The following is a 26,006-nucleotide window of genomic DNA, read 5'->3' on the forward strand; positions in this document are numbered from 1 at the left end:
ACTTTGTTTATACGCTTTGTGTTATTCCCCATTGGAAATCGATGTTGTGTCATATTTTCCCTGTTTTTAATTGTGAACTTGACTTTAATACTCATTCTTTCATTTCTCTTGACAATTTTTCATTTGCCCGCCCTATTCCTTTTAAAGGAATTTTTATTTATTAATCATATTCAGTTTCATCTTGTAGCGAGCAATCGTTCCCCATTGTGTTTGTTTGTTCTTGTGCAGGATGCGTAGCCCCATTACCTACTTTTCTGCTACCAGAGCCCTTAAGCAGCAAAAAAAAAAAAACCTGAATTAAATTAAGGTACCTTTAGGTGAAAACAGCATACAGCCAATATGTATGTAATTTAACTGGAACAGCATTAACGCTTCACACTGGTATTTCCAATTATCATCTATATTATAATACGCTATTCTCTGTAGATCTGTTGGTCTGTTTAGTCCTACGTGTATGGGGTGGGGTGGGTGTTAGATGAAAGTAGTCCTCACGGGGACCTTTTTTATACTTTGTTGCATGTAGTCCTGCAGGGGGTACAGTTAACATTTAGAGTCAAATTTTTGGGAGGTCATCTGAGGTCTCCTAGGGGTCATCTGAGGTCAAATTACTAAAAACTGTCGTATGGGCATGAAACTTGGTGGTACAGTCAACATTTAGAGCTAACATTTTTAGAGGTCATTTTGGGGTCACCAAGGGTCATTTGAGGTCAAATGAGTAAAACCTGTTGTATGGGCATAAAACTAGGTGGGTACAGTCGCCATCGCAACAGCCAAGAACTGCCAAATATGGGTAACCGCCTCTAAAGGATAGAGTATGCAAAAACAGGTGACACTTATGATCCTTAGATTACCTGCTATGAATCTGAACCTGTTACGTGACCCATCTGATAAATAAATAAATAAATAAATAAATTTCGGTGTTTTATATAGCGCCTTTTCCGGATCTTAGAGGGATCAAAGCGCTGTAATTTCGCTGCCATGGTGGATCATCACAATCGGATCGCATCAACTAGGCACTCAGGCCAAAGTCAGAAATTTTTTCACAATTGAGTTACTAACATAACTAACTTGCTAAGCAGGGTTGTCACCAGGACCAAAAAAGTAGTGGTTAGAATAGTGAACGCTAGGGATCGGGGAATAGGCTTTGAGGGTACCACCCCCTTAAAAAAAATATCATCATCCATTTCCGGAAATGGAATTTTTTGTTTTGTTTTAAAAAAAAAATTTTTTGTGTGTGAGTGCCGGACGGCCCTGTCCAGCGCCGTCCAGCGTAGTGACAACCCTGTTGCTCAGTACTTACGTTTACTGATGTTGAATCCCCAGGTCTCTTGAATATAAGGTTGCAAACTTGTGTCCATTTTCTTATGTTTTTATTGCATTCTTTTTCCTCAATTTTTGCCTCTCAGTTTCATTATTGCCGACATTAGCCTGATTGGCTCCGATCTGGTTACATGTGTCGTCATTAACATGATTAAGTCAAGATTATCCATAGACCCAGGGTCTATGGATTAATCAGTACACATGCACAGCTTTGTGGTATTTATTGGTTGTAAAAGTCATAGTGTGTTTATTCTGTCTGTATCCTTCGTCCTTGAGTCCTCGAACTTATTATACTTTAGTGTCTGAAATGGATTTAACATAATGTCAAGTTGTAAAGGGAAAGAGGGAGAGAGCTAGAGCAGGAAAGAAGACATTTCCTTGCATTGAGCTTGCAAAGATTCACAAAGACTCAAGTAGTAAAGCCTTTCTTCAATACGATGATTTAATTAGCATATTATTTTATTGCAAGTGGATGTGAGGTTATACAGGCACCTGTAGAGGAATGATTTAGAGAAATTGTTGACAAGTTTTGCAGTGAAAATGTTTGATTATTAAGTGAAAATTAAGTGAAAATTTTTGATTATTAAGTGAAAATTAAGTGAAAATTTTTGATAAATTGACATACAACAAAAATACAGTGGTTCGCAAAATTTGAGAAAACAAAATTTTTTGGAAAAAAAAAATCAAAATCCAATAAAAATATTTAAAAATAATGATCACTAATGAGTGAAAGAATTAATTCCAAAACTCTGAATGATCACTACTCTTGTGCTGTATGGTTTTGTGTTACATTATTTACATTTTTATTAATGAGCTTATTTGCATATTCTTTTTACAAACCGCATCGTTGTAGTTTCAAGGTCATCTGAGGTCAAATAAGTCAAGACTGATGGATTTTCATGAAACTTTTGGATAAAATCAAGTCAAATCAGCCATTCCAAATCATTAAATTTTTGCCAAATTTTCAAGATTTTGGTGATATTATAGGATAATTTTGGCCTACAGAAAAGAAAAAATGTTTAAAAAAATCCCAACCAACCCTTAAATGAAACAGCTGGGTTTTTTTTGTCGCCTTAACTCTGGCTTTAAAAACAGTAATGCACATTCATTTCACCCAAAACACAGACTGTCCATTGAAAGCCATTTTTTCCAAAACTTTTTTGATTTTTGGCATATTTGTAATGTTTACATATGTGTACCAACCTATACCTAATGCAATCTTGAATTAATTTCATAATTGTAACATTAAATCGCTGTAGATTTCCATACTGCCAAGATAAACAGTGGGGTTCTTCCTGACATATTAATTACTAATATTATTTCGTAATTTTTGACAACTGAAGGGATGGGAAGTAAAGTATACAAACAAAGTATAGGAGTTCTTCAACAGACTATACTGTTTTGTTGAAATCATTCGTACAATATTTACACACAAACCGGTCACTTGTAAACATGTGGGTTAGGACTTTTTGCCCCAAGAATTCCACACTAGTTTCTAGAACTACTTATGAGATGGATATTTCTTTGAAAAAAATATCGAATCTAGTCGTTGTTGATGTAAGAAACACGTTCTCAATGATTCCAGATCAAAGTTGTTGTCCATAGATAATCTAGGACCCCAGGCTTAAAGTCGGTGGCAATATAGTGCTAACCCACATTTCTTTTTTGAAGAAAAACAGGGAACATAACACAGCTTTCATCATGCCAATAAGTTCATATTGGTGCAAAAAATACACATTATTTTAATAAGTACAATATAATGATTACTTTTTATAAAAATGGATAAGTAGTTGCCCAATCATATGTTTTAATTGCAATTGATTCAAACCAGTAACAAGAGCTCCAAAAAAGGGTGAGGGTTAGGACTATATTACACCCACCCCTTCAACTAATAGATGCAGAAACGGGGTTCAATAAATCAGGTTGATTCAGGTTACAAAATGTAAGATAGAATAATACTTGCACTTGTCATCTTGCCATTTACATCAAGAAGTGTGTTTCCCAGGCACCTATAGAATGACTGAGCGAAATTTAAGAAAAAAAAGATTTGGGACTCGCTGAATATAAATTATGTACTTAGAACTGCTCAAACTCATCATGGGGCAGGCTCTATGCTAATTCAGACTAGAAGGGACATTGATAGTTGGGCTATAAATGGTGTGAGATTAGTTCTATACTAATTTAGACGAGAAAGGACATTGTTAGTCAGGCTATATAGATGGTTTGAGATGAGTTTTATACTAACTTAGACGAGAAGGGACATTGTCAGTCAGGCTATATAGATGGTGTGAGATTAGTTCTATACTAATTTAGACGAGAAGGGACATTGTTAGTCAGGCTATATAGATGGTTTGAGATGAGTTCTATACTAACTTAGACGAGAAGGGACATTGTCAGTCAGGCTATATAGATGGTTTGAGATGAGTTTTATACTAACTTAGACGAGAAGGGACATTGTCAGTCAGGCTATATAGATGGTTTGAGATGAGTTCTATACTAACTTAGACGAGAAGGGACATTGTTAGTCAGGCTATATAGATGGTTTGAGATGAGTTCTATACTAACTTAGACGAGAAGGGACATTGTTATTCAGGCTATATAGATGGTTTGAGATGAGTTCTATACTAACTTAGACGAGAAGGGACATTGTTATTCAGGCTATATAGATGGTTTGAGATGAGTTCTATACTAACTTAGACGAGAAGGGACATTGTTATTCAGGCTATATAGATGGTTTGAGATGAGTTCTATACTAACTTAGACGAGAAGGGACATTGTTATTCAGGCTATATAGATGGTTTGAGATGAGTTCTATACTAACTTAGACAAGAAGGGACATTGTCAGTCAGGCTATATAGATGGTTTGAGATGAGTTCTATACTAACTTAGACGAGAAGGGACATTGTTAGTCAGGCTATATAGATGGTTTGAGATGAGTTTTATACTAACTTAGACGAGAAGGGACATTGTTAGTCAGGCTATATAGATGGTTTGAGATGAGTTCTATACTAACTTAGACGAGAAGGGACATTGTTATTCAGGCTATATAGATGGTTTGAGATGAGTTCTATACTAACTTAGACGAGAAGGGACATTGTTATTCAGGCTATATAGATGGTTTGAGATGAGTTCTATACTAACTTAGACAAGAAGGGACATTGTCAGTCAGGCTATATAGATGGTTTGAGATGAGTTCTATACTAACTTAGACGAGAAGGGACATTGTTAGTCAGGCTATATAGATGGTTTGAGATGAGTTCTATACTAACTTAGACGAGAAGGGACATTGTTATTCAGGCTATATAGATGGTTTGAGATGAGTTCTATACTAACTTAGACGAGAAGGGACATTGTCAGTCAGGCTATATAGATGGTTTGAGATGAGTTCTATACTAACTTAGACGAGAAGGGACATTGTTATTCAGGCTATATAGATGGTTTGAGATGAGTTTTATACTAACTTAGACGAGAAGGGACATTGTCAGTCAGGCTATATAGATGGTTTGAGATGAGTTTTATACTAACTTAGACGAGAAGGGACATTGTCAGTCAGGCTATATAGATGGTTTGAGATGAGTTCTATACTAACTTAGACGAGAAGGGACATTGTCAGTCAGGCTATATAGATGGTTTGAGATGAGTTCTATACTAACTTAGACAAGAAGGGACATTGTCAGTCAGGCTATATAGATGGTTTGAGATGAGTTCTATACTAACTTAGACGAGAAGGGACATTGTTAGTCAGGCTATATAGATGGTTTGAGATGAGTTCTATACTAACTTGAGAAGGGACATTGTCAGTCTTTTTTTTCTATCAATTGAAATTTGCATTTTAATTTCTAGTTGATATTTTTAGATGCCAACAATGATAATTCAAATACTGTGGTAGTTGTGTAACCCTACTTCAAATCTAAACATTGTTTAACCCTAACAGGACGGTATACTACAAAATACTACTTGATATATGGGCTGTTCGTGCATGCATCCCACGTGGTGTGATGACGCAATCGCCCTAAGTGATATATAGACACGGTTTCGCTGGACAGCGAAGCCCAAGACCTGTGGCAAAGTGTCGCCGACCCAGTGCCTGGCATGCGAGGGGTCTCGGGTTCGAATCCCACCCAGAGCAAACAACTGCTTTCCTTCTTTTCTCTCTTTATTCCTTCCTTCTTTCCCTTCCCGTCACCAAAAAGCCCTTAGGTGGTTAGGGTTAATGCAGGTGTGTCTTTTTTTCTATCAATTGGAATTTGCATTTTAATTTCTAGTTGATATTTTTAGATGCCAAGAATGATAATTCAAATACTGTGGTAGTTGTGTAACCCTACTTCAAATGTAAACGTCGTTCAATACAGGATGAATTGAGGAGTTTTAAAGTATTTACCAAGTGTGCTTAGTAAATCTTTGCTACTTACACTTGCCACTTGCCCAGCTAGTTTGTGTTTGCACTCGCATATATTTCAATGACATCCAACAGGGAGTTAAAGCAATAATATGTGATTTGCATACAGAATAGATTCCTATTGAAATGTTAGTTTCGCGCAAAATAAATGAGGTAAAATGAAGAAAATTGCAATTTCATTCCAGCTACTATGCGTGTATTAGCTCGCTGATCGTATTACATGTATTATTGCACGGAACATCACACAGCTGGGACGTATATTGTATGTCACTGGTGATTCAGTTATACAATTACTCATGAGTTGACATTCACAAGACGTGTTAGCAACCACTCGATCGGTGAACTCCAAATAAAACTGGAGATCTCCAGATTTAATATAAAAACTGTAATTTAAGCACTTCAGGCTTAGTCTTTCACATGGTATTTTAATACACCACTGGGAAGTAATTGGTAAGGGGATTGGTGCATGACGCCCATGATATGTGCTTCATGATAACTTCCTGCACATCTAGCATGCTCCAGATGGCGAAGAGTGCATCTACTTCTGCACTGTTCCAGCTGTGATCTTTATGCAACAGCGAGTTATAAATGCCTTGTATGTATGTATGATACCGGATTACCCGGGATATGATATTTTATAATTGCTTTTATGAAAATATTACAAGGGTAATATACGTCAAACATCATGTTCGATCATTTAATATTTAGCAAAATATATGGTGAATATTCCCTCCAGGGGGTTGGTGAAGACCACATTATTCGTTATAATGCTTTTATAAAAACTATATAAGGATGACGACCTTGAACAGCATGTTTAGACAAGTCAAACATTTCATATAGCAAAATATATGGTGAATATTCCCTGCAGAGGGTTGGCAAAGTCATGCTATATCGTTATATCAATCATTAGTGCTTTTATACAAAATATTATAAGAGTAATGGCCTTCCATATCATGTTTAGATAGTCATACATGATACAGCGATACAGCACATTTAGCAAAATATTGAATACCACTTTTTTTTTCAGAAGCTAGGCTTTGAACAATTTCTTTTCTAGAGATCTGTAATTTGCAATCACATACTACAGAATATATGCCTCTAAGGCGACGAAAAAAGAAACCCTGTTCTACGGGCCCGACCGACCCAGATTTGAACAAATTGGGAAAACATTTTCCTGTACAAATGAATGCCGACCCAAATTTCGGAAATTACAGGAACAAATTTTTTTTAAAGCCGACCGAACGACCCTACTTGGAAAAGTCCGTCCACCCGTAGAACAGGGTTTCTTTTTTTTCGTCGCCTAAATGAGGGGTTTTTTTTGACAAAAGAGACAAAAGGCAAACACCCTCCACAAAAAACATAACAATAGATTATAGCCCATGCATGTCACTCTGTCGATTGTGACCGAGGTTGATCCTTTTGATATAATATGACCTTGTGCACCATGTACGTACAGTATTATGAACAACGCATACACAGTTTTTATCGTAATAAAAAAAACAAAAAAAACGTTACAATATGGTTTTAACTAAGACATGCTAGGAGCTACTTCAACTTTTTAGAATCAATGACCACAGGAACAAAGTAATGGAATGTATGAGCCTTCATTGCTGAACTAGAAATCTGTTTAACGTTACTCATTCTTCTCCAGCAAGAAGAAAGCAAGCTACCATGGTTTTCAACAGTCTTACAGGTACTCTCAGGGATTCACTAAATCAGAAAAACAACCTGATAGGGGTAAACGGTCACATTTTAGTCAGAGTTGGAGGAGTTTTTGTGATTTTCCTCATTTTTGGCCTGTTGCCTCTCACACCCCTGTTTCATATGAAGAAAACCCCTAATGACAAATTTGTTGACATTAAAAGACATTCTTAGAGAAATAAAACTATTTTTACTGCTTTGAGAGATCACATATAATGCCTTTTGTGGAAGTATACAGGGTGTCCCTGAAAGAACTGTATCGTCAGGAACAGATTTTTTTTGGGTATTTTAACGCATAAACCAAACAAAAATAAATAACTGATGTGGTTGAGGAATATATCAGCTATTTTGAATTTTGACAATTGACCACTCTATTTTTGAAATAAAAGAATTTTATGAAACTATACCTCGTTTTCAGTCCGTTCCATGGAGTCAAATGTCTATCAAGGACAATGGACGCCTCATTTACCATCGATTAGTATTTGAATCCGTGGAAAGGCTTGAAAATGAGGGAGTTTCATACAATTCTTATATTTCAAGAACGGTATGGTCAATTGTCAAAATTCAAAAGGTATGGGATAGCTGATTTATTCCTCCACCACACCAGTTATTTTAGTGTTATGTTTATTTATGGCGTAAAAATACCCAAATAAGTAAGTTTCTGACGATACAGTTCTTTCAGGGACACCCTGTATAATGTAGCATAAAGACAAACTTTTCATCATTGCCTTCAAGCCTAAATGCACAATCTTATTACAAAATTGGTTATTATTTTTTTTTTTCAAACCTGATTTTTTTTTGCACATGTCCCAGCCGAAATGGAATCAGCCGAAGTTGTCATGTTTGTCATTTTAACCGAGCAATTCTGACATAATGTTATAATTTGCACATTAAACCCCAATAGATATTTCCCATATGTCTTTGTCAGTTTGTTCAATCTGATTGACAAACATATAACAGCAGATAGAATAACAAGATTCCGAACTCCTTAGAGTTATATAAACAGTTGCAATGATGTGATTTCCCAATTAAATCAGGAGCTTTTGAATATTATACGAAGGACGCACTCTATTATTAATCAAATATGAAGTGATGAACTATTGGGATATTCTGTTTGTAATCCACACACCCCCTGTGGAAGATATTAGACTTCCAACCAAAATTCGACCTTTTAAATCAATCATGTTCTCTACCATTTATGTGACTGTCATTTGCAATCCCCGCCCCCAGGACCCCGGCAATAGCGGGGACTTAGGCAGGACTTAGCATGGGATGTAACAGCTCATTGGGTCCCTGCATTGCCAGGACTTATACGGGGATGTAATGCATCTCCAAAGAGCCATGGTTCTACCTCTTATAAAAGAATATTCTCAAATGTGCAGGGTCGTAAAGTGGGGAAACACTGATCTGTTCTATCCATTTACCAGGGGAATCCAGGTTCTTTGATATTATAATTAATGAATCTCAGAATTCATACACGTTTTGTGATCTTTCTGGCGGTTGCCCTGGGATTAGGGGGCAGGGACTTGCCAGGAATGTACAAGAAAATATTGCCCCACCCTGCCAGGACTTAGCCGAGATTGTGACATGTTTGTAACCCGTCTAAGTTCGCCTATCTCCGGGTCCTGGGGTGCAGGGACTGCAACTGACAGCTGCATTAGTATAGGGAATGTGTAAAAGATTTTAGAATTTCAACCAAATGCAACAGTTATTTAAAGGAAATGATGGCAAGGTGAATATTTTTCCATTTGGGTGATGTCAAATTTGGTTGTAATTCCAAAATCTTCCACAACTTTTCATGTGTATTGGGAAAATGGATGGATTGAAATGGCTTGTCAACTGTGTGCTAAATTTGGTTGGATTTCCAAAATCTTCCACATGCACCTTTCAGGCACAGGCCACCCGGAACAAAAAAATAAAATAATAAATTCTTTTTAAAATGATTTTTGTTCATCATAAAAAGAACAAAAAACCATTTTTTTAGGGGGGTGATACCCCCGCAGCTTATTCCCTGATCACTCACGTTCACCTGAAAGATTGTGTCCCGAGCCGAGCGATTCATGGACTTCAGCAATTTAGAGCCCACCACTAAAAGCGGTTTAATTTGGAATGGTTCAACTGTTGCACAGGGATCCAACTGGAATTATGTTAGATTTCAAAATCTTCCACACTATTCCTCTGATATTCAACCTAAAACAGGTAGATTTATCTACCATCTGGATGTTAATGGAATTGAAGTACCATTATAAATCTTCCAGGGGGTGTGAGTTTTAAATAGAACAGTGCATTATGTTGTCAATGTCAACACATAATAGTGCCGTCTTCGATAACAGTGTGGAAAGCTACACGTGGTGCATTGAACATGTGTATGGCTAAATTGTTACGCAAGTATTTCCCAGGGTATGTATACGTCATGAGTGAGAAGATCTAGGTTCAATTAGTTTGCTGCCTGACATAAAATTGGATAAGAGTGCGTCAGATTGCCCCCATGGTAAACATGTTGCACTGAATAAATGTATATGTAGTTATATTTATTTTAATAGACAGCTGCATTTATTAAAAGTTTTTTAATATTTAGTACTGCCACTTAATCAGTGACCTTAATGTACATTAACATGCATTTTATTTATTCATAGGCATTTTAAGAGACTTATGAGGATTGAAAACAAGCAACACTCTAAATAATTTTTAAAAAAACCACTCAATGCCGAGCAACAAGGAACAGAGCAACAGAAAGAGTGAATAGAACCCAATGGTGATTATTTTGTACGTACACTCAAATTGAGTAAAAAACAATCAACACCGAGTTCTACCCTACCCATCCCACCACCCTGCCCCTCCCCTCACTCCACATTGAGCAATTTTTACTATTTTAATATTTAAGAGGATTGAAAACAAAAAACAAGCAACATTCTAAATAATTTAAAAAAAACTCAATGCCAAGCAAAAAGGAACAGAGCAACAGAAAGAATGAATGTTTATTATTTTGTACTCTTATTGAATAAAAAAACAAACAATCAACACCAAGTTCTACCCTACCCATCCTGCCGCCCCGCCCTCTCCCCTCACTCCACATTGAGCAATTTTTACTATTTTCCCCTATGTGAGTTTACTATGGGTAAAATACACAGGGATGGAAATCAACAGTTGCCAGGATTGCATTATTGTAACTGTAAGCATAGACTGTAAAAAGACAAATCAGTATAGATCTAGCCATGACCCCTCAGTTAATTCTTTTTGGATCGAAATATGATTTTATTCTAACACTGATTTTGACTATTGCTCAATTTTATCTGTATTGAGTAAAGATGACAGAAAAATGACCAAACTTAGATGTTTAAAAAAAAGGAACTTAAATGTTATTATAATATTTTGAAATACCAAGCAATATGTAGCTTACAGCTATGCTTTTATCCAGTCTTTGAGATTTTCCCAGAAATTTCTAGAAATAGTACAATCCACAAAGAGATGCTTGATTGTTTCTAGATTTATCCTATAAAAAGTACATAAGTCATTCTTTTATTATTCGTTTGCTACCCAATTTTGCATTTGTATAGCACTTTTTATAGTGCTTTAATAGTATATGGAAGTAGCCTGATTATGATGAATTTATTAGCCAAAAACTGCTACATAAAATTTTTTAAACGAATTCGAACCCTGGATATAGATATCCCATGGGCTATTACTCTTGAGTTAGTGCACAACTTCATAAATGACGTCAAGAAAAATGTGACCTGTATGAGTGAGTTTCTTCATTCTTAGCACAAATATTGGAACAGATCGGATAGGTATTGGATGTGACAGTTGGTTTATTCTAAAAGTGTTGTAATAAAGATAATACTTTGGGAGTTCATATTGTATGGGATTTGGTCTGGAATAGGATTCATACTAGTGGGCTTTAGGTCATTTTGTTCAGCCAACAAAAATTGTGAATTTAGGTTAATAAATGCATATCAGTTGGTTTATTTTAAAATTGTTGTAATAAAGATAGCACTTTGGGAGTTTAACAAATGCATATCAGTTGGTTTATTCTAAAAGTGTTGTAATAAAGATAGCACTTTGGGAGTTCATATTGTATGGGATTTGGTCTGGAATAGGATTCATACAAGTGGGCTTTAGGTCATTTTGTTCACCCAACAAAAATTGTGAATTTAGGTTAATAAATGTGACCCCTCGGCACAACTGAGCCCGGATGTCGCCAGTGCCACTATTGAGATATGATCCATCGAACTTAACAATAAACAATAGGAAACAAAGGATTTATTGACTGTTTTATTGATTTTTCACTACTTAAATGTCAAGTACTATAGACATGATATACATCATTTTAAAGCTAATTTCAATCAGAATATTTTGGTTGAATATCTCAAAAATGTTGATTGGCGACTTCAGGGCTCAGTTGTGCTGGATGGTCACATATTAAGAAATTAAAGGCATGGGGTTTCATTGCTCACAAGTGCACTTCACTCTGTCATATCAAAGTGAAAACTTTCATTTTAAGGATTTGATGAGACAAAAAATATGTTGAATGATTCATTTAAAGTTGTGTGTTACTGTTCATGAGCTTTCTGTGTTACTTTTTAATATTTAGCTGACTACAGTATGAGTTTTTGCCGGCTTAAACCAAGGCAAGAACTGTCTAGACATGGAGTAGGTTATCTGATTATGATGGGAGCAATGGGACTATCATTTTTTTCCTGCCTGTGGTGGGAGAGTTGTAAGGTGCAATACCCACATTTCCAATACCTAGGAGTCCAATAAACGTGGTGCCAGCTTGCTAGCGGAACAATAAGACTGGCAGCCATCTTGATTTTCAAAATGGCTGCCATTTTAACATTTTTTACTATAACTTGAGTTGCGAATATCCTATGAGTGTCATTTTAGCGGTAATATCCACATTGTCAATACCAACAAGTTCCAAAAACAATACCGCTTCATTCTTTTGTTTTATTGCTGATAGGCTATCAACATAGAAATCACAGTTGCTGGTTGAGTGGCAATATTAAAACAAACAGATATTCCGAATGGAGGCATCATGAGAATTAGACAATATTTAGCTTGTTTTCATTGTTGAAAGGGATCAAGCATGTTTCACCGTTGTTCATCACCGATTAACAACTCGCGTCCGGCGCGTCTGCGTGGTTTACTTCCCACGCAGACGACGTGGACGCATCGTTGTTAATCGGTGATGAACAATGGTGAATCATGATTGAATCCCTAAATGTCAGGTGACAAGTGTGGCTCAGGTGGCAGTTCTCCCACTTTAAAGTTGTGAAGACCAGTTCAACTCTTGGATCTTAGCTCTGCCACTCAAGCAAGGGATATAAATTTTCAGGAAATTTCCTGATTTCAGGAAATTTTGCTTGGATCTTCCTTGTACAAAGTATAGGGAAATTCATATTTTCAGGAAATTATGTGCTTGTTTTCATCCCTGTCAAGCTTAAAGCAGGGCTAACAGCTTGTTGGAACTTGCAGGAAATCAATTGACCTGTTATAACAGTAAAATCTTTTTTTTTTGGTAGGTGAGACAGAACAGCAGTGGGCCACCACCAATTCCACCACCCAGACGTGTCCGAGCCAAGAAAGTCAACAGCAGTCCAGTAGGTGGACAAGGCAAAGCCCCGGCATTGCCACCTCCTGCTCCGTCCACAAGGAGTGGCCGTCGTACTAGCCAAGAGGGACAGTTAATTAACATTGATGACGATTCACCTACAAAACCAAGCAGGAATAGTGACAATACAGACTCACCATTGATTAATGTGATAGAGAGTCCTGAAGGTTTGCCCAAGTCGCCATCTGCTGGGCAACTCTTTGAATTCGGTGGGAGTGACACCTCCTCAGAGGATGGTCATCTGGACGTAATGAAATCACTGAAAGGTTCTAATAGCACTCCTAATTTGATAACTTATGAGGAGCCTCCGCAATCCACATCGCAGTCAGAGACATTAGTTGATCCCTTTTCTTCTATGAACGTTGGAAAGACGGTGACACCGCAATCTTCAGGTAATTCATCACCGCATATGTTCAGCGATTCATTCAATCCTGTCGTGTCGTCAACCACCCAAGCTTTGCAGTCGTCACAGGTTCCAGCTTTTTCATCATCATCATCATCATCATCATCGCCATCACAAGCAAATCGTAGATCTGTACCACTGAATCCATTTTCTGACTCATTTGTTCCTATGACTATGTCATCAACAGTATCAACAATTACAGCAACGGTACCATCCACAACAACTACCGCAAGTCAACCACAAGGGAGGGTAACGTCTTTACCGAATGCCCTTAGCACTCCGGTGCCTTTAGGATCCGCTACGCTGCCTGCGCATCCAGCATTTATGTCCCAGGTTCCTTTACAACCAACCAATATACAGAAAAGATCCAAGTCAGAGACGGAGGCGCCTAAGGCCGTTAAGGACCCATTTGCAGAACTGGTTTCATTCCAACTCCAAGGTAAGTCTGGGCCATTCCATTTAAAATCCACACTACTAATGGAAGATTTAGCTAAAGTCTGCCACAGAGGGAGTATGAGTTTTGAATAGAATAGACAATTGAGTAAATTCCATTTGAAATACTCACTCCAGTTGTGGAAGATATAGGTAAAGCCATAATACATAGGGAGTATGGGTTTCAAAATGATTAACCCTGGTCAATTACATTTGAAAAACATACTCCTATCTATGGAAGATATTTCCAAAATTTTCCACAGGGGTAGTGTAGATTTCAACTAGAACAGCCCATTTACAAGTAAGAGCTAAGATTTAGTCAATTATCAGGCATGATAATTTTCCTTTTTTGTGTTGCCCAAATTTCCACGTTTTTATTTTTTTAGCCTGTTTTGAGCATTTTTGCCCTGATTTTACACACTTTTCCCTTTTTTCAGAATTTTCCTTTTTTTTTTCATTGAAATGTATTCTCATGCCATGTATTCTCATACAGTTTAGTATGATAATGTACACGTATGACCAAATACCTCAAACTGATTAAATGCATTAACCCGCGGCGTTAACATAGCCTGGTCTTTTGGGGCCAAGGCATTTCCTGTTGTAGGGCCCAGACTGTTGAACTTGCCTGTACATGTATGTGCTGCTCAGAATGTGCAATGTTTTAAAAACTTTTTAAAAACTTCTTCTTTTTCCAAAGGGCTTTTGCTTTTAATTTTGGCTACTTTAAATGCAGATATTACCAGTCCTGGCACTCTGTGTATCCGTGGATACTTATGTTCGTTGGCGAGCTTTGAAAATGCCTCCTTTTGCATCTCATTTCGTTTTCAGGATAAAAACACCCCTATTTTTAACAATTTTACACATTTTTCACCCTTCAACAATGGCCCCTTTTTCGCTGAATCGTGAATATTTCAGTTTTTAGTGAACTGCAACTTGAGATTTCCATATAGGGACGGGAAACTTGTTTCGTACTCTCCGATTTCACTGTATTGCCTTGTTTATATGCTGCCACATTCAAATGGGCCCTGAGACCGTGACATTAGCAGATGATATCCAATGTAAATGTCGTCACGTCTCAGTTACTGGGAGTAGCGTTAGGGGTAATGATACAGGTTTTAAATCTTTCTTGGTTTGAATTTTTGTTGTAAATAATTGTTTTAACAATTAAAATGCTTTTTTCAATATAAAAGCTTTTGATATGTAATATATATGTCGCTTTAAACTTTAACAGATTAATTCAGTTCAGTATCAAATAACAAGAGTGCATTATTAAAGAAGAAGAAAGCAAACAAAAACAATCCATCACTTCCACGGTGAGTGATTGGATGGTCAGTGCCATTTCCAGAAATGGAAGTTTATTTAGTTGATGTGCTGTATTTGCTGAAGTGGGTTAGTGTAAACTGCTTGTGCTTTTTGCACTCAAATGTAGACAAGAGTCAATCTCTTTTTAACAAGCCTTGGGCTATTCCAGTTGAAATCCATACACCTATGGAAGACATGATGACCTTAATCTTCCACTCAGGGGGTGGGAATTTCAAAGGGGTTATCTGAATGGGTGACTCCATTTGAAATCTGCACCCCCTGTGTGGGAGATTGAGGTCATGTCTTCCATAGGGGGTGTATGAATTTCAACTGGAATAGCCCATTTTTATACACAAGTGTAGAAAGCCAAGATGCTATTGGGCTATTCCAGTTGAAATCCACACTCCCCCTGTGGAAGATTTTGGAGATATCTTCCACAAGGGGAGTTTGTTTTTCAAATGTAATTGGCCCGAGTTAATCATTTGAAACCCATACTCCCCCTGTATTATGGTTTTGCCTATATCTTCCACAACTGGAGTGAGTATTTCATATGGAAGTTACCCAATTGTCTATTCTATTTGAAAATCATACTCCCTCTGTGGAAGACTCAAGCTAAATCTTCCACAGGGGTAGTGTGGGTTTTAAATGGAATAGCCCATTGTGAAATTGACGCCAGATAGCAATTAAAGCAGAGCACTACACTTATTATATATGACTACACTTATACATAAACACTTACATAATATGCTTAACTGTCTCTGCATCCCAGAGGCCCACTCAATTTTACTAATGTACACATGTGTCACCATTAAAACGGGTCCTTAATAGAGAATAAACACATTATGCAATCTCGTTTGAGTGGTCAAAAACACCAGTTTAAAAACAAAAGCTTTCTAGTTGGTGCTTTTAGGGGTCATTTTAGTTTACCTGTGGTGTGGATTTTAAAGTTTGTGTTTTATGATTTGCACCAGGACCATCCCCAAATATTATAAATATTAGAAAATGATAAAATGATGATGTAATAAGGGCAGTATTTTATCAAAAACTTTTCGAGGTGGGTACCTTTCAGAGAAAGTCCTGCATAGACAGGCCTTGCCATCACAGATAGTGCCAACATCTGTGTTGCCATCTAGATTTTAAAGGCAAGTGGGCAATCACTCTCTAGCATGATGCTAGGCGAGTGGTTGAATCACTCTCAGAACCGAATCACTCTCTAGGTCTTAAAGATAATACGTACCAATATGAACACTTATGCACTGTTGACACCCTCTCTTTCTTTTGCAGGGATTAAGGCGAAGTTAAAACAATAAATCGTATACATTGAAAGTGCGGAACTTGAATGTAGTTCAATTTTGGGTGATTAGCTGCGAGCAATATCTAGTGTCTATGGCGAGTGGAAAATCGCTCACTTGAAACTGAGTTTGGGTGAGCGGTGGCGAGCGAGAGTGATCGCTCGCCTCAAACGCCAAGGCCTGCATAGGGGTAAATTTCAGGTATAATCCTGTTTTGGGGTAAAAATTATTTGCTAATAAGGGCAAATCCTGTTAAGGGCATGTTTTGAAAATCTCTGGTCACGCATGTGTACAATATGAAACTTGAGTGCCTGTGCCCCACTGACCCCTACATAGACCACCATCTTATATTTAGTGATATAATATTGTTGAGCTGATATGATTCATTTCCATTTTTCTTACAGGTTCAAGTCCAAACAAAAAATCAAGTCCGACCACATGGAATAAATAACACATGAAGGAGAGGTACCTGCAATAAGTAATGAATTAATTTACCCCAACTTCAAAGTCACTATGTTAATCTAATGTCATAGAAACATTTGTTGTGTTAATATTGAGAGCAAATGAGGCTGATACTGCTGGGAAAATCAGGGACTGTCTTTTACAATTTGCAGGAGAGCATTAAATAGCTCTTCTGGAGCCTTCAAGGAGAGCGGTTTAGAGAATTTACAATAGAATGTAAGGAGAGAATGGTTCAACAAGGAGAGCAAAAAACTCTTCTAATATCAGATTTAAGGAGAGCAGTAGAGAGTGATTGCTCTTGCTCTCAACTCTCCTCAAAAGGCAGTCCCTGAAAAATTAGAAAATTGAGGTATGGTATCATAGGCTCATTCCAGCAGCTTTTATTCATTATGACATAACATGACATTCACTTATGTAAAATTGATAGAGGCAGGGTCAAAGGGCACACTATTGTAAAGAAGGAAGTGCATAAGGCACTTTTGAAATAAGGCCAGTTGAAATCCATACACCCCCTTATGGAAGACATGGCCTTAACTTCTACACCCTTTGTGTGGGAGATTGAAGCCATATCCTCCATGGGGGGGGTGGATTTCAACTAGAATAGCCCCTAGTAAGAAGACATTTAAGCAGATGAAGTTGATGCACACACTTGCCATTCCTGTCATTTCTTCTATATGGGGTGTATGGATTTCAACTAGATTAGCCCATATTAAGAAGATATTTAACCCTATGAGAGCTACCTGCCTATTGGTCAAAAAGAAGTTTTCATTATCAATTGGACCAATCAGCAACATTGTCAGAATAATTTCACCACGCAAAAAAATTGGGGTGCATTATTTGCAAAGCTCCATTCTGATTGGTGATTAAAGTGAAGATATCATGTAATTGACCAATCAGAGGCAATGTTAGATCGGCAGGTAGTGCTCAGGGGATGAAGTTGATGTACACACTTAGCATTCCTGTCATTTCCCGTTGCATATCTTTGTCAAGCGATTAGATAATTCTTTCATTATTGAACACTAATTATCATAACACATATCAGGCTTTTTAATAGTAAACTAAATAGTTGCGCACTGTTTGAAGGAGCATATTATACTAATAGTTTACACAAGAGACTATCAAAAGTAATAATAATTATAATAATAATAAATGGTTCTCTTTAAGGTGCAAAATCTTCCGAGAAATTCAGAGTGTGCAAAAACATGAACAAGATAAAGAAAAAAGCAATTAATTCGGTGAGTCTGTAAAAGCTTGTCGAAAGAGGTGGGTTTTAAGCTGGCATTTAAATTGAGAAAGTGTGGGGATGTTACAAAGGTTGTTTGGAAGCAAGGGCATGGGAGCACAGACTCCCATTGCATTCTGAATACAAGGAATGTCCTTCTGATATCAAATAATTTAAGATGTTTTCTTAATTTGCAATATATTTTTTATAATATACATTTTATGGGAAATTATTAAAAATTAAAAATCTCTCAAAAAAAATCCTAAAAAGCGCTACTTTAGAAATGTTTTTTTTTTAAACCGATTTTGAGAGAATTGATCACAATGCACAATTTCTTTTTATAGTATCCACATATGGTATCCCATGCGAGCAGCAGGAAATCTGTCCAATTCTAGAGTGCAAATCGATCAACCGTGGGCGGTCATGCACACATCATGTTAATAATATAATAGCTACTTCAGGTGAATAAAGGACTATGAATAGACTCAACAGGATATAATGCTGTTAACCCTCATTTTCCTAAAGCAGTATACAGACTTTTTATTATGCATTACAATATTGTATGTATGTACAATATATGCGTTATTTAATCTATTGCCATTCTATTTCCAGTAATGTTTAAGTTCTAACGAATGTTTGATGACGTAAAATCGATAATATATTTCTGCTAGATATTGTATGTAACATATTATCGATTTTTAGGTCATCAAACATTCGTTAGAACTTAAACATTACTGGAAATAGAATGGCAATAGATTAAATAACGCATATATTGTACATACAATATTGTATGCGCATAATACTCGAGCCTGAAGCGCTTTACATCGCCTCTGCTCTAACTCAATCAATTCACCCAACATAAGTGTTTTTAGACTCACTGAATTATTCACCGTTTTCTGAAATGTGTCCTTAGCACATTAAAGCTTGCTATGGAGTATCCCATTAAGAGTACAAAGAAATGAAAGTTCAATGTAAGAATATTTTCATTCAGTAAAATATATTTGAAACTGTTTTATTCAAAAAGACTTTGCCAAGTTGAGTGTTCATATTTCACCAAATTAAATTATTCTTTCCATTGAACAAATAAAGATAGTCAATAGTTGTTTTATATTATAACTCGTATATAAATTCCTTTTCTTCAACTTAATTTTATAAATCACCAGGGAAACAAATAAGAAAAAAAATATCTAAACCATATTTAATAGAAGCAGCACTCGCATCTATAACTGGCAAGTCGATGTGGTCACCGCTTGTCAGCATTGCCATGGTAGCTCCACATGAATGCAATGGCAAACAAACTTCCAGCAGATGCTTTATATGAGTTATATAAAAGTAACTGTATAAAGTTGTATTGTTTGAACAACTCTTAATTATCATGTTTTTCTCTATTCAAAAGTTTAATGGGTAATTCTTTGATAATATATATAAGGCCAAGTACAAAATAAAACATGTTTCTTGTTCCATCCCGCTTCCATTTTTGAGGACGCTTCCATTTTTATTTCATTTTTTTAAATTCAGTGTTCTTTCGAAAAAAGATGTTTAGGAAGTTGAGATACTTTCCATAGCCTTGCTAATATATAAGAAACACTTCTTAAAGGTTCTGTGATCATTAGAGGGGCTTACCTACCAGAACAATAAAGTACAAAAGGCTGCCTCCTTTTTTTCAGGCATTAAAAACAGGGCCTAATATGGTATTCACACCTATTTTTCGATAAGAAATAAAAAATTTAAAAAAACCTCATTCTCCCATTTTTTGGAAAACCTGCACGAGAAACATGTTTTTATTTTTACCCGGCCTAACTCATAATATGCGTAGATATGCAAGTATATTGCTTGTCAGGAACAGGCTTATACTTGTAAGGGCTGAATGATACAAATGATACACATTTTTACACAGCCGGTTTGTGTGCAATGTGTTATCTTTGCATCATTATGTTGGTTATTAATGAAGATAATAATTTTAAAAAAAACTTTTGCATATGAGGTGTATCACATAGCACGAGTTGAATGTAAGATGGTCATAAGTGTGTAATAATGACATAGCACTTATGATATTCTTGCATTGTCATATAGACGAATCCAACGAGCGAAGTCATGGTCAGGATTTTGTCGGCCATATTTGGATCCCCGCATGCACCAAACAGGTGTTGTGAGTGCCCAATTGGGTGTATAAAACCCGCTTAAAATTCGATGTTAGATTCTTTTGTGTTGTAAACTGTCATCATTCTTTTGTCTACGTGTAACACAGGTGATAGAATGCAGTTTATAATATACCCCCAAGGCCGCATCATCTCACTAGGTGAGATAGTTGGGTCCCGTCGCGGCTAATGGCTGCCATTGAGGAGTAGGAATGCGTGAAATTGGATTCGTCTATAGCGCATCACATACTGATGGATAATATGGTGTATCCATATACAGTATCAGCGAATTAAAATTGAAACTGCACGTCACATAGAGTGACGTATATGACAAATTTACGGCAAAATTGTAATCGTCTTTTCTCACATACTTACGGATGTGCGCGATAATTGCAGAGTGTTTGTTATACATATATTATTAAGTTATTCTATCATAGTTCCAGAATGTAAGCCACTATATTGCTATATTTCTTTAACCCCATGAGAACTACCGGCCGATTGGCCAAAAAGAAGTTTTCATTATCGATTGGATCAATCAGCAACATTGTTAGAATAATTTCACCACGCAAAACAAATTGGGGTGAATTATTTGCAAAGCTCCATTCTGATTGGTGATTAAAGTGAAGATATCACGTAATTGACCAATCAGAGGCAATGTTAGATCGGCAGGTAGTGCTCAGGGGTTAAACTCTTATTTCTTCAATGCTTCCACACACACACCCCTGCCGGTAAGCGTCTCCAAACGAGGACTGAAATTGTGTAACCGCCAACCGAGGACACCAAGTTATCGGGGACATACCAGTATATCTACAAGAGGGGTCGCGATATGATTGTGCTCTAAATAGCCTTTTTACGTTATTTTCATCATACTGCACCCCCTTAGGAACCATGGACATCCACAGTTGGAAGTGTGTTCTCGGTTGAAGGTGTGTAAACTTAAGATTGGGCTCGTTTGAAGGCGCTCACTGGCTCCACTATGTGATACACCCAACAAATTGAAATCAAATATGTATATACCAGAGTTTCTATCAATTGTATGTATAAAATAAATCCATTGAAATCCAGATGTTGTGAGACAAGACTTCAGCATGGAGTTGTTGTAAAGTAATGCTCGATTGTCAGTTCCCTATTGCCCTGCACTGGTGGTATTTTCCCCATACTTATTTAACTTACAATACCAATATGAGTATATAATATATGCATGAATGGCACCATGTTTTCTTATACACCCGGGCTATACCCCCTAGCTATACCCCCATTCTATCAAGCATCTCTTACTTTCATTGAATGTTATTATATATTTTACTCGGCCTTTTGGTATATCAATGACCCCTTTTTCTAGGCTAATTTTGATAAAAATATTTTAGAAAATAGCCCAAATTTAGGAGAAAATGTGTAAAAAGCAAGACAATTTGGTTTAAATTTGGCCAAAAATGTTGGCTTTTGGTATATCGATGGGTCCCAATTTCTTGAAAAATTGTTATAATGATGGATCCGCTTTCAAATTCTCAGCAGCACACCCCTACCAAAACCAAACTTTGAGTCCCCCCCCCCCGGATATTTTCACGTTAAAGTAAGATGATATTATAGGTTTGTGCTTACATATAGTAGAATTTATTTTTGGAATAAATAATAAGCTAACTCTATAAAACCACTGCGTATGCATGCATCCTACATGATACTATGAAATCACCGTAAATCATATATACGCACACTTTCGCTGGCCGGGCCAGCAAAAGACCTGTGGCTACGGGTCGGTGATCTCTTGCTTGGTAGGGGTCTAAGGTTTGAATCCCTGGGGTGCCAAGTAACTTGCTTTGTTCATCTTCTCTCCTTTTCTGTTCTTTCTTTCATTTCTGATAGCCAAAAAACACTTTTAGTGTTAGGGTTAGGAACGCTTCAGTCACACACAATGAAAGAGCTTATAACAACTAGAGGCGAACTACTCTGTGTTCATGTAACCTGCTTTAACTCATTTACATAATTTTGAATACCAGGATCGTATTCTAATTCGTTGAACCTTCTAATTGGCATACTTTTGGATACCTCCATAATTTTGGTTTTACCTAATTAATTATTAATACCCATTATGTGTTTACATGTGTGACGTCATTAGAAATTGTCACTTTGTGCAAGATATTTCTTTGTGCAAAACATTAGCACTTTCCGTTCCATTGCTGCTATATTGAGAAGTACCATATAGCAGAGGTGTTAGTCCAATGTTAGAAAAATATTTCTCCTGATGCAGACATTGGCTAGCTGTATTTCCCCCAAAATACAAATTGGCAAAATTTCTTAACGCTTTGACCTTTTGAGGTAATTTAGTAGACTTGCTTAAAGGAGTATTTCGTGATCCTAGCATCCTCTTTTTATGACATTTTTCAGTAGATATCCACAAAAAATGCTTATTCCCAAAATTTCAGTTGATTCCGATTTTGCGTTTGTGAGTTATGTATGATTATGTGTATTACACTACTCCATAGACAATGTGTTGTAATTTCGTTCAGGTATACCAGAACGAAATTAAAATTTCACGATATCTTTGCTAAACGAATTAATCTGCAAGAAATATTTTGTACTTAAACATTATGTAGCCAGTGATATAAAAATCTCAACTTTTTTTGAGAAAAGTGAGGGGATGATGCTGTGGATCACGAAATGCCCTTTTAAGGCGTACATGTTTTGGTTCATGAATATTCATGTTTCAGCCAAGGCGGTTATGTCTTTGGCCACACATCAGTATGCGAATCTCCAGTTCTAGTTGTTATATATAAATTCTTGGCACATTGCTAATGGGCTATTCCATTTAAAATTCACGCTACCCCTGTGGAAGATTTTGGAAATATCCACAGAGGGAGTATGAGTTTCAAATAGAATAGACAGTTGGGTAACTTCCATTTGAAATACTCACTCCAGTTGTGGATGATAAAGTTAAAGGCATAATACAGGGGGAGTATGGGTTTTAAAATGATTAACTCTGACTAATTACATTTGAAAAACATACTCCCCCTGTTGGACATATTTCCAAAATCTCCCACAGGGGTAGTGTGGATTTTAAATGGAATAGCCCAATGGAAGACAGGATATTATGTTAGTGATTGGCCCAAAATAGGTGGATTTTCCAGAATGTTAGGGCCTAAAAACAAAACTCCGTATACCTTTCACGAGGCAGTAAAGTAAAATCAAATTTGTCATTTTCTCAAAAACTGTTTTATTTTTGCCAGAATCTGTTACAGTAGTTGGATTTCCTGCATTATTTCCTTTCTGAAAATGTATACATGTATACCGTAGAATTCCGTCTAGAAGCATATATGCCTCTAAACGAGGGGTTTTTTTAACCAAAGATATGAAAGGCCAATATACCCTTCTCAAAAACATTGCAATAGATTGGTCTTACAAATATACATGTTTGTACAGCCGCCTTTATCAATAATATAGTTGTTCAAACTCCAAATAACGTTTTTGTTGAGAGTGTCTGCCTCTTGTCCCTTGTGTCAAAAAAACCTCGTTTAGAGGCATATATATATGCATGTAGACGGAATTCTACGGTATACTTATCATTATCACGTTTAGAGATACAATGAAATCTAAATTACTGCCCCGAGGAAGGCATGTGGACTATATATTCATGTCTCGGGAGCCACATCCAAATTGCATGGAATTCTTAATGACTGTTTTTTGTGAAAGACTGGTAATAACTTATGAATCCAGAAACACGTCAATGCATCAATAATATAATGGAAAATACTAAAGACCATATTTCAATATGAAAATGAAATGAGAATATCTGAATTCTGACATTTGCACGTTGATCCGCTGAGCTCCTGACGAAATTCACAAAGTCAAATTCCTTTTGAAATTAAGTATTACCTTGACAGCTTGCATATAGGCCTAAGTAGTGCTTGATACATGGAAATGGGAAAAAGATGAAATGAGTGACTTCAGATCAATACCAATAATTCAAAAGTTGACATCTGCAGTATGAAAGATATGGATCAAATGGCAGATTTTCTAGTCATGTGTTTGTGACGCTTTATGTTGGTATTTACCATTGGGACCAGCAAGGTTATCAAGCATATTCACTCAAGATGATAAGTGTCATAGCATGAGTCATCCTAGGGGGGGGGGGGCACCGACCACGATTCGGGGACCCCAGGCCGGGTGGGGGGATGTCATTTTTCGGCAATTTTCCTATAGGATTTCCTAAATTTTCAAATTGACGCTATGCCATTGAAGATCTTTTAACAAGACACTTGTAAAGAATTGTTTGGCAATTTTGTTTTGACTTTGGAGAGTCCCTGGACCGAGAGCTAAGTACTACAATCATTTGTGGCTGATTTTGAAAAAATTGCTAAAGAATTATAATTTTGCATCTAAAAGGGACCCCCGGCCGTGAGGCGCTATGTTCCCTATGGCTAGCAATTGTCCGTATTATTTTCAGAATTTTTTTGGCATCTTTGTTATTTATATTCAGCCCAATTTTAGTCATTTTTTACCCCAATTTGACGCTGTTTTTCAGCTTTCTTTTTTGGCCTTAGATAGTTTCAAAGCTACGACACTGCCCCTCAGCTTTAATCTGTAACATGAGTTTGGGGTGGTTTTTTTTGGAAATAAATTTGACTTAATTGTGGTGACTGCTATGAATAAAACATGCATGGAAACAAGACAATCTGACAAGACATGTGTGTGACTGCATCCATCCGTTGTAAGCGGTGAAAAATGTTGATAACTGGTGAAGTCTATACACCGCCCTATTGAAGACATGACCTTAATCTTCCAGACAGGGAGTATGGATTTCAAATGGGTTTACCTGAATGGGTTAAATAATGAGCCAAACTCATCATAATGGACTGTTCCAGTTGAAATCCATACACCCCCAAATGTGGTTACCTGAATGGATGACTCCATTTGACATCTACACCCCCTGTGTTGGAGATTAATGTCATGTCTGCTACAGGGGTGTATGGATTTCAACTGGAATAGCCATATTACAGTGTCAAATGTAAGGTATTGTCATTAGGTTTCACTCCCTGAAGAGAATTGTTCAAAAATTGAAATCCTTCTGAGGTTAGTATCTGTCAAGAGTTGACCAGATCACTAGGCTGTCATCATAGCTGGAGGCAGTATTTATATAACACAAATGGGTCAATGAGTTACATAAAAATGACATTGTGTGATATTTAGTTCCCAGGAAGTGAGTTTTGCCTGAGGCAATTTGTGGTTAAATATTGATCACTCACTCTAAGAGTTATTACCGTCGATTTGGTTGAAAAAGAGGTGAGACATGATCAATTCTGTTCAGGCAGTGAAACCTAATGTTATTAAATCTTGGGAGACTACAGGCACATGTTCCTTAGTTGCCAAATTATCTCTTGTATTGCTTATCAAAAACTATTGTGTCAGGTGCATTGTCAGTAAGGAATGTCCTTGTTTAACGTCATTCAATGTTGCTAAACACAAGAAAATACTCTACTTTCCTCTCCATGTGTGCCAACCGAATGTAATCGATGTAAATTTGTTGGTTTGTAAATGCCTGGGAGGGGGCACTCATATGTTAAGGTGGAATGGGTATGTGCGGCGGTCAAGGGTCCCTTTTTCAGGCTCTCCAGCAGGTCCTTACGACCCACACTTGGATCTGCTGCAGTTCTTTGAGCCTTAAATTCTGACAATTATTGTAACTCTTTAAGATCAAATTTGGAACTTTTAGCTCCGCAGCCTATAATT

At 36.8% G+C, this 26,006-nt stretch overlaps 1 protein-coding gene across 6 annotated transcripts in view; it reads left to right on the forward strand.

Moving 5' to 3' along the window:
* LOC140136877 (DENN domain-containing protein 1A-like) overlaps positions 1 to 18,436 on the forward strand; it is a 147,806-nt gene extending 129,370 nt beyond the window's left edge. For all 6 annotated transcript variants that reach the window (XM_072158480.1, XM_072158485.1, XM_072158482.1 and 3 more), the window contains 2 exons: positions 12,943 to 13,873; positions 16,865 to 18,436. In XM_072158480.1, the coding sequence (XP_072014581.1) occupies positions 12,943 to 13,873; positions 16,865 to 16,911 (978 nt within the window). In that variant the 3' untranslated portion in view covers positions 16,912 to 18,436. The remainder of the gene's footprint in view (positions 1 to 12,942; positions 13,874 to 16,864) is intronic.
* Positions 18,437 to 26,006: the final 7,570 nt, after the last annotated feature.

Source organism: Amphiura filiformis, chromosome 17 (assembly GCF_039555335.1).
Source record: "Amphiura filiformis chromosome 17, Afil_fr2py, whole genome shotgun sequence".
In the NCBI taxonomy this organism is placed as follows: domain Eukaryota; kingdom Metazoa; phylum Echinodermata; class Ophiuroidea; order Amphilepidida; family Amphiuridae; genus Amphiura; species Amphiura filiformis.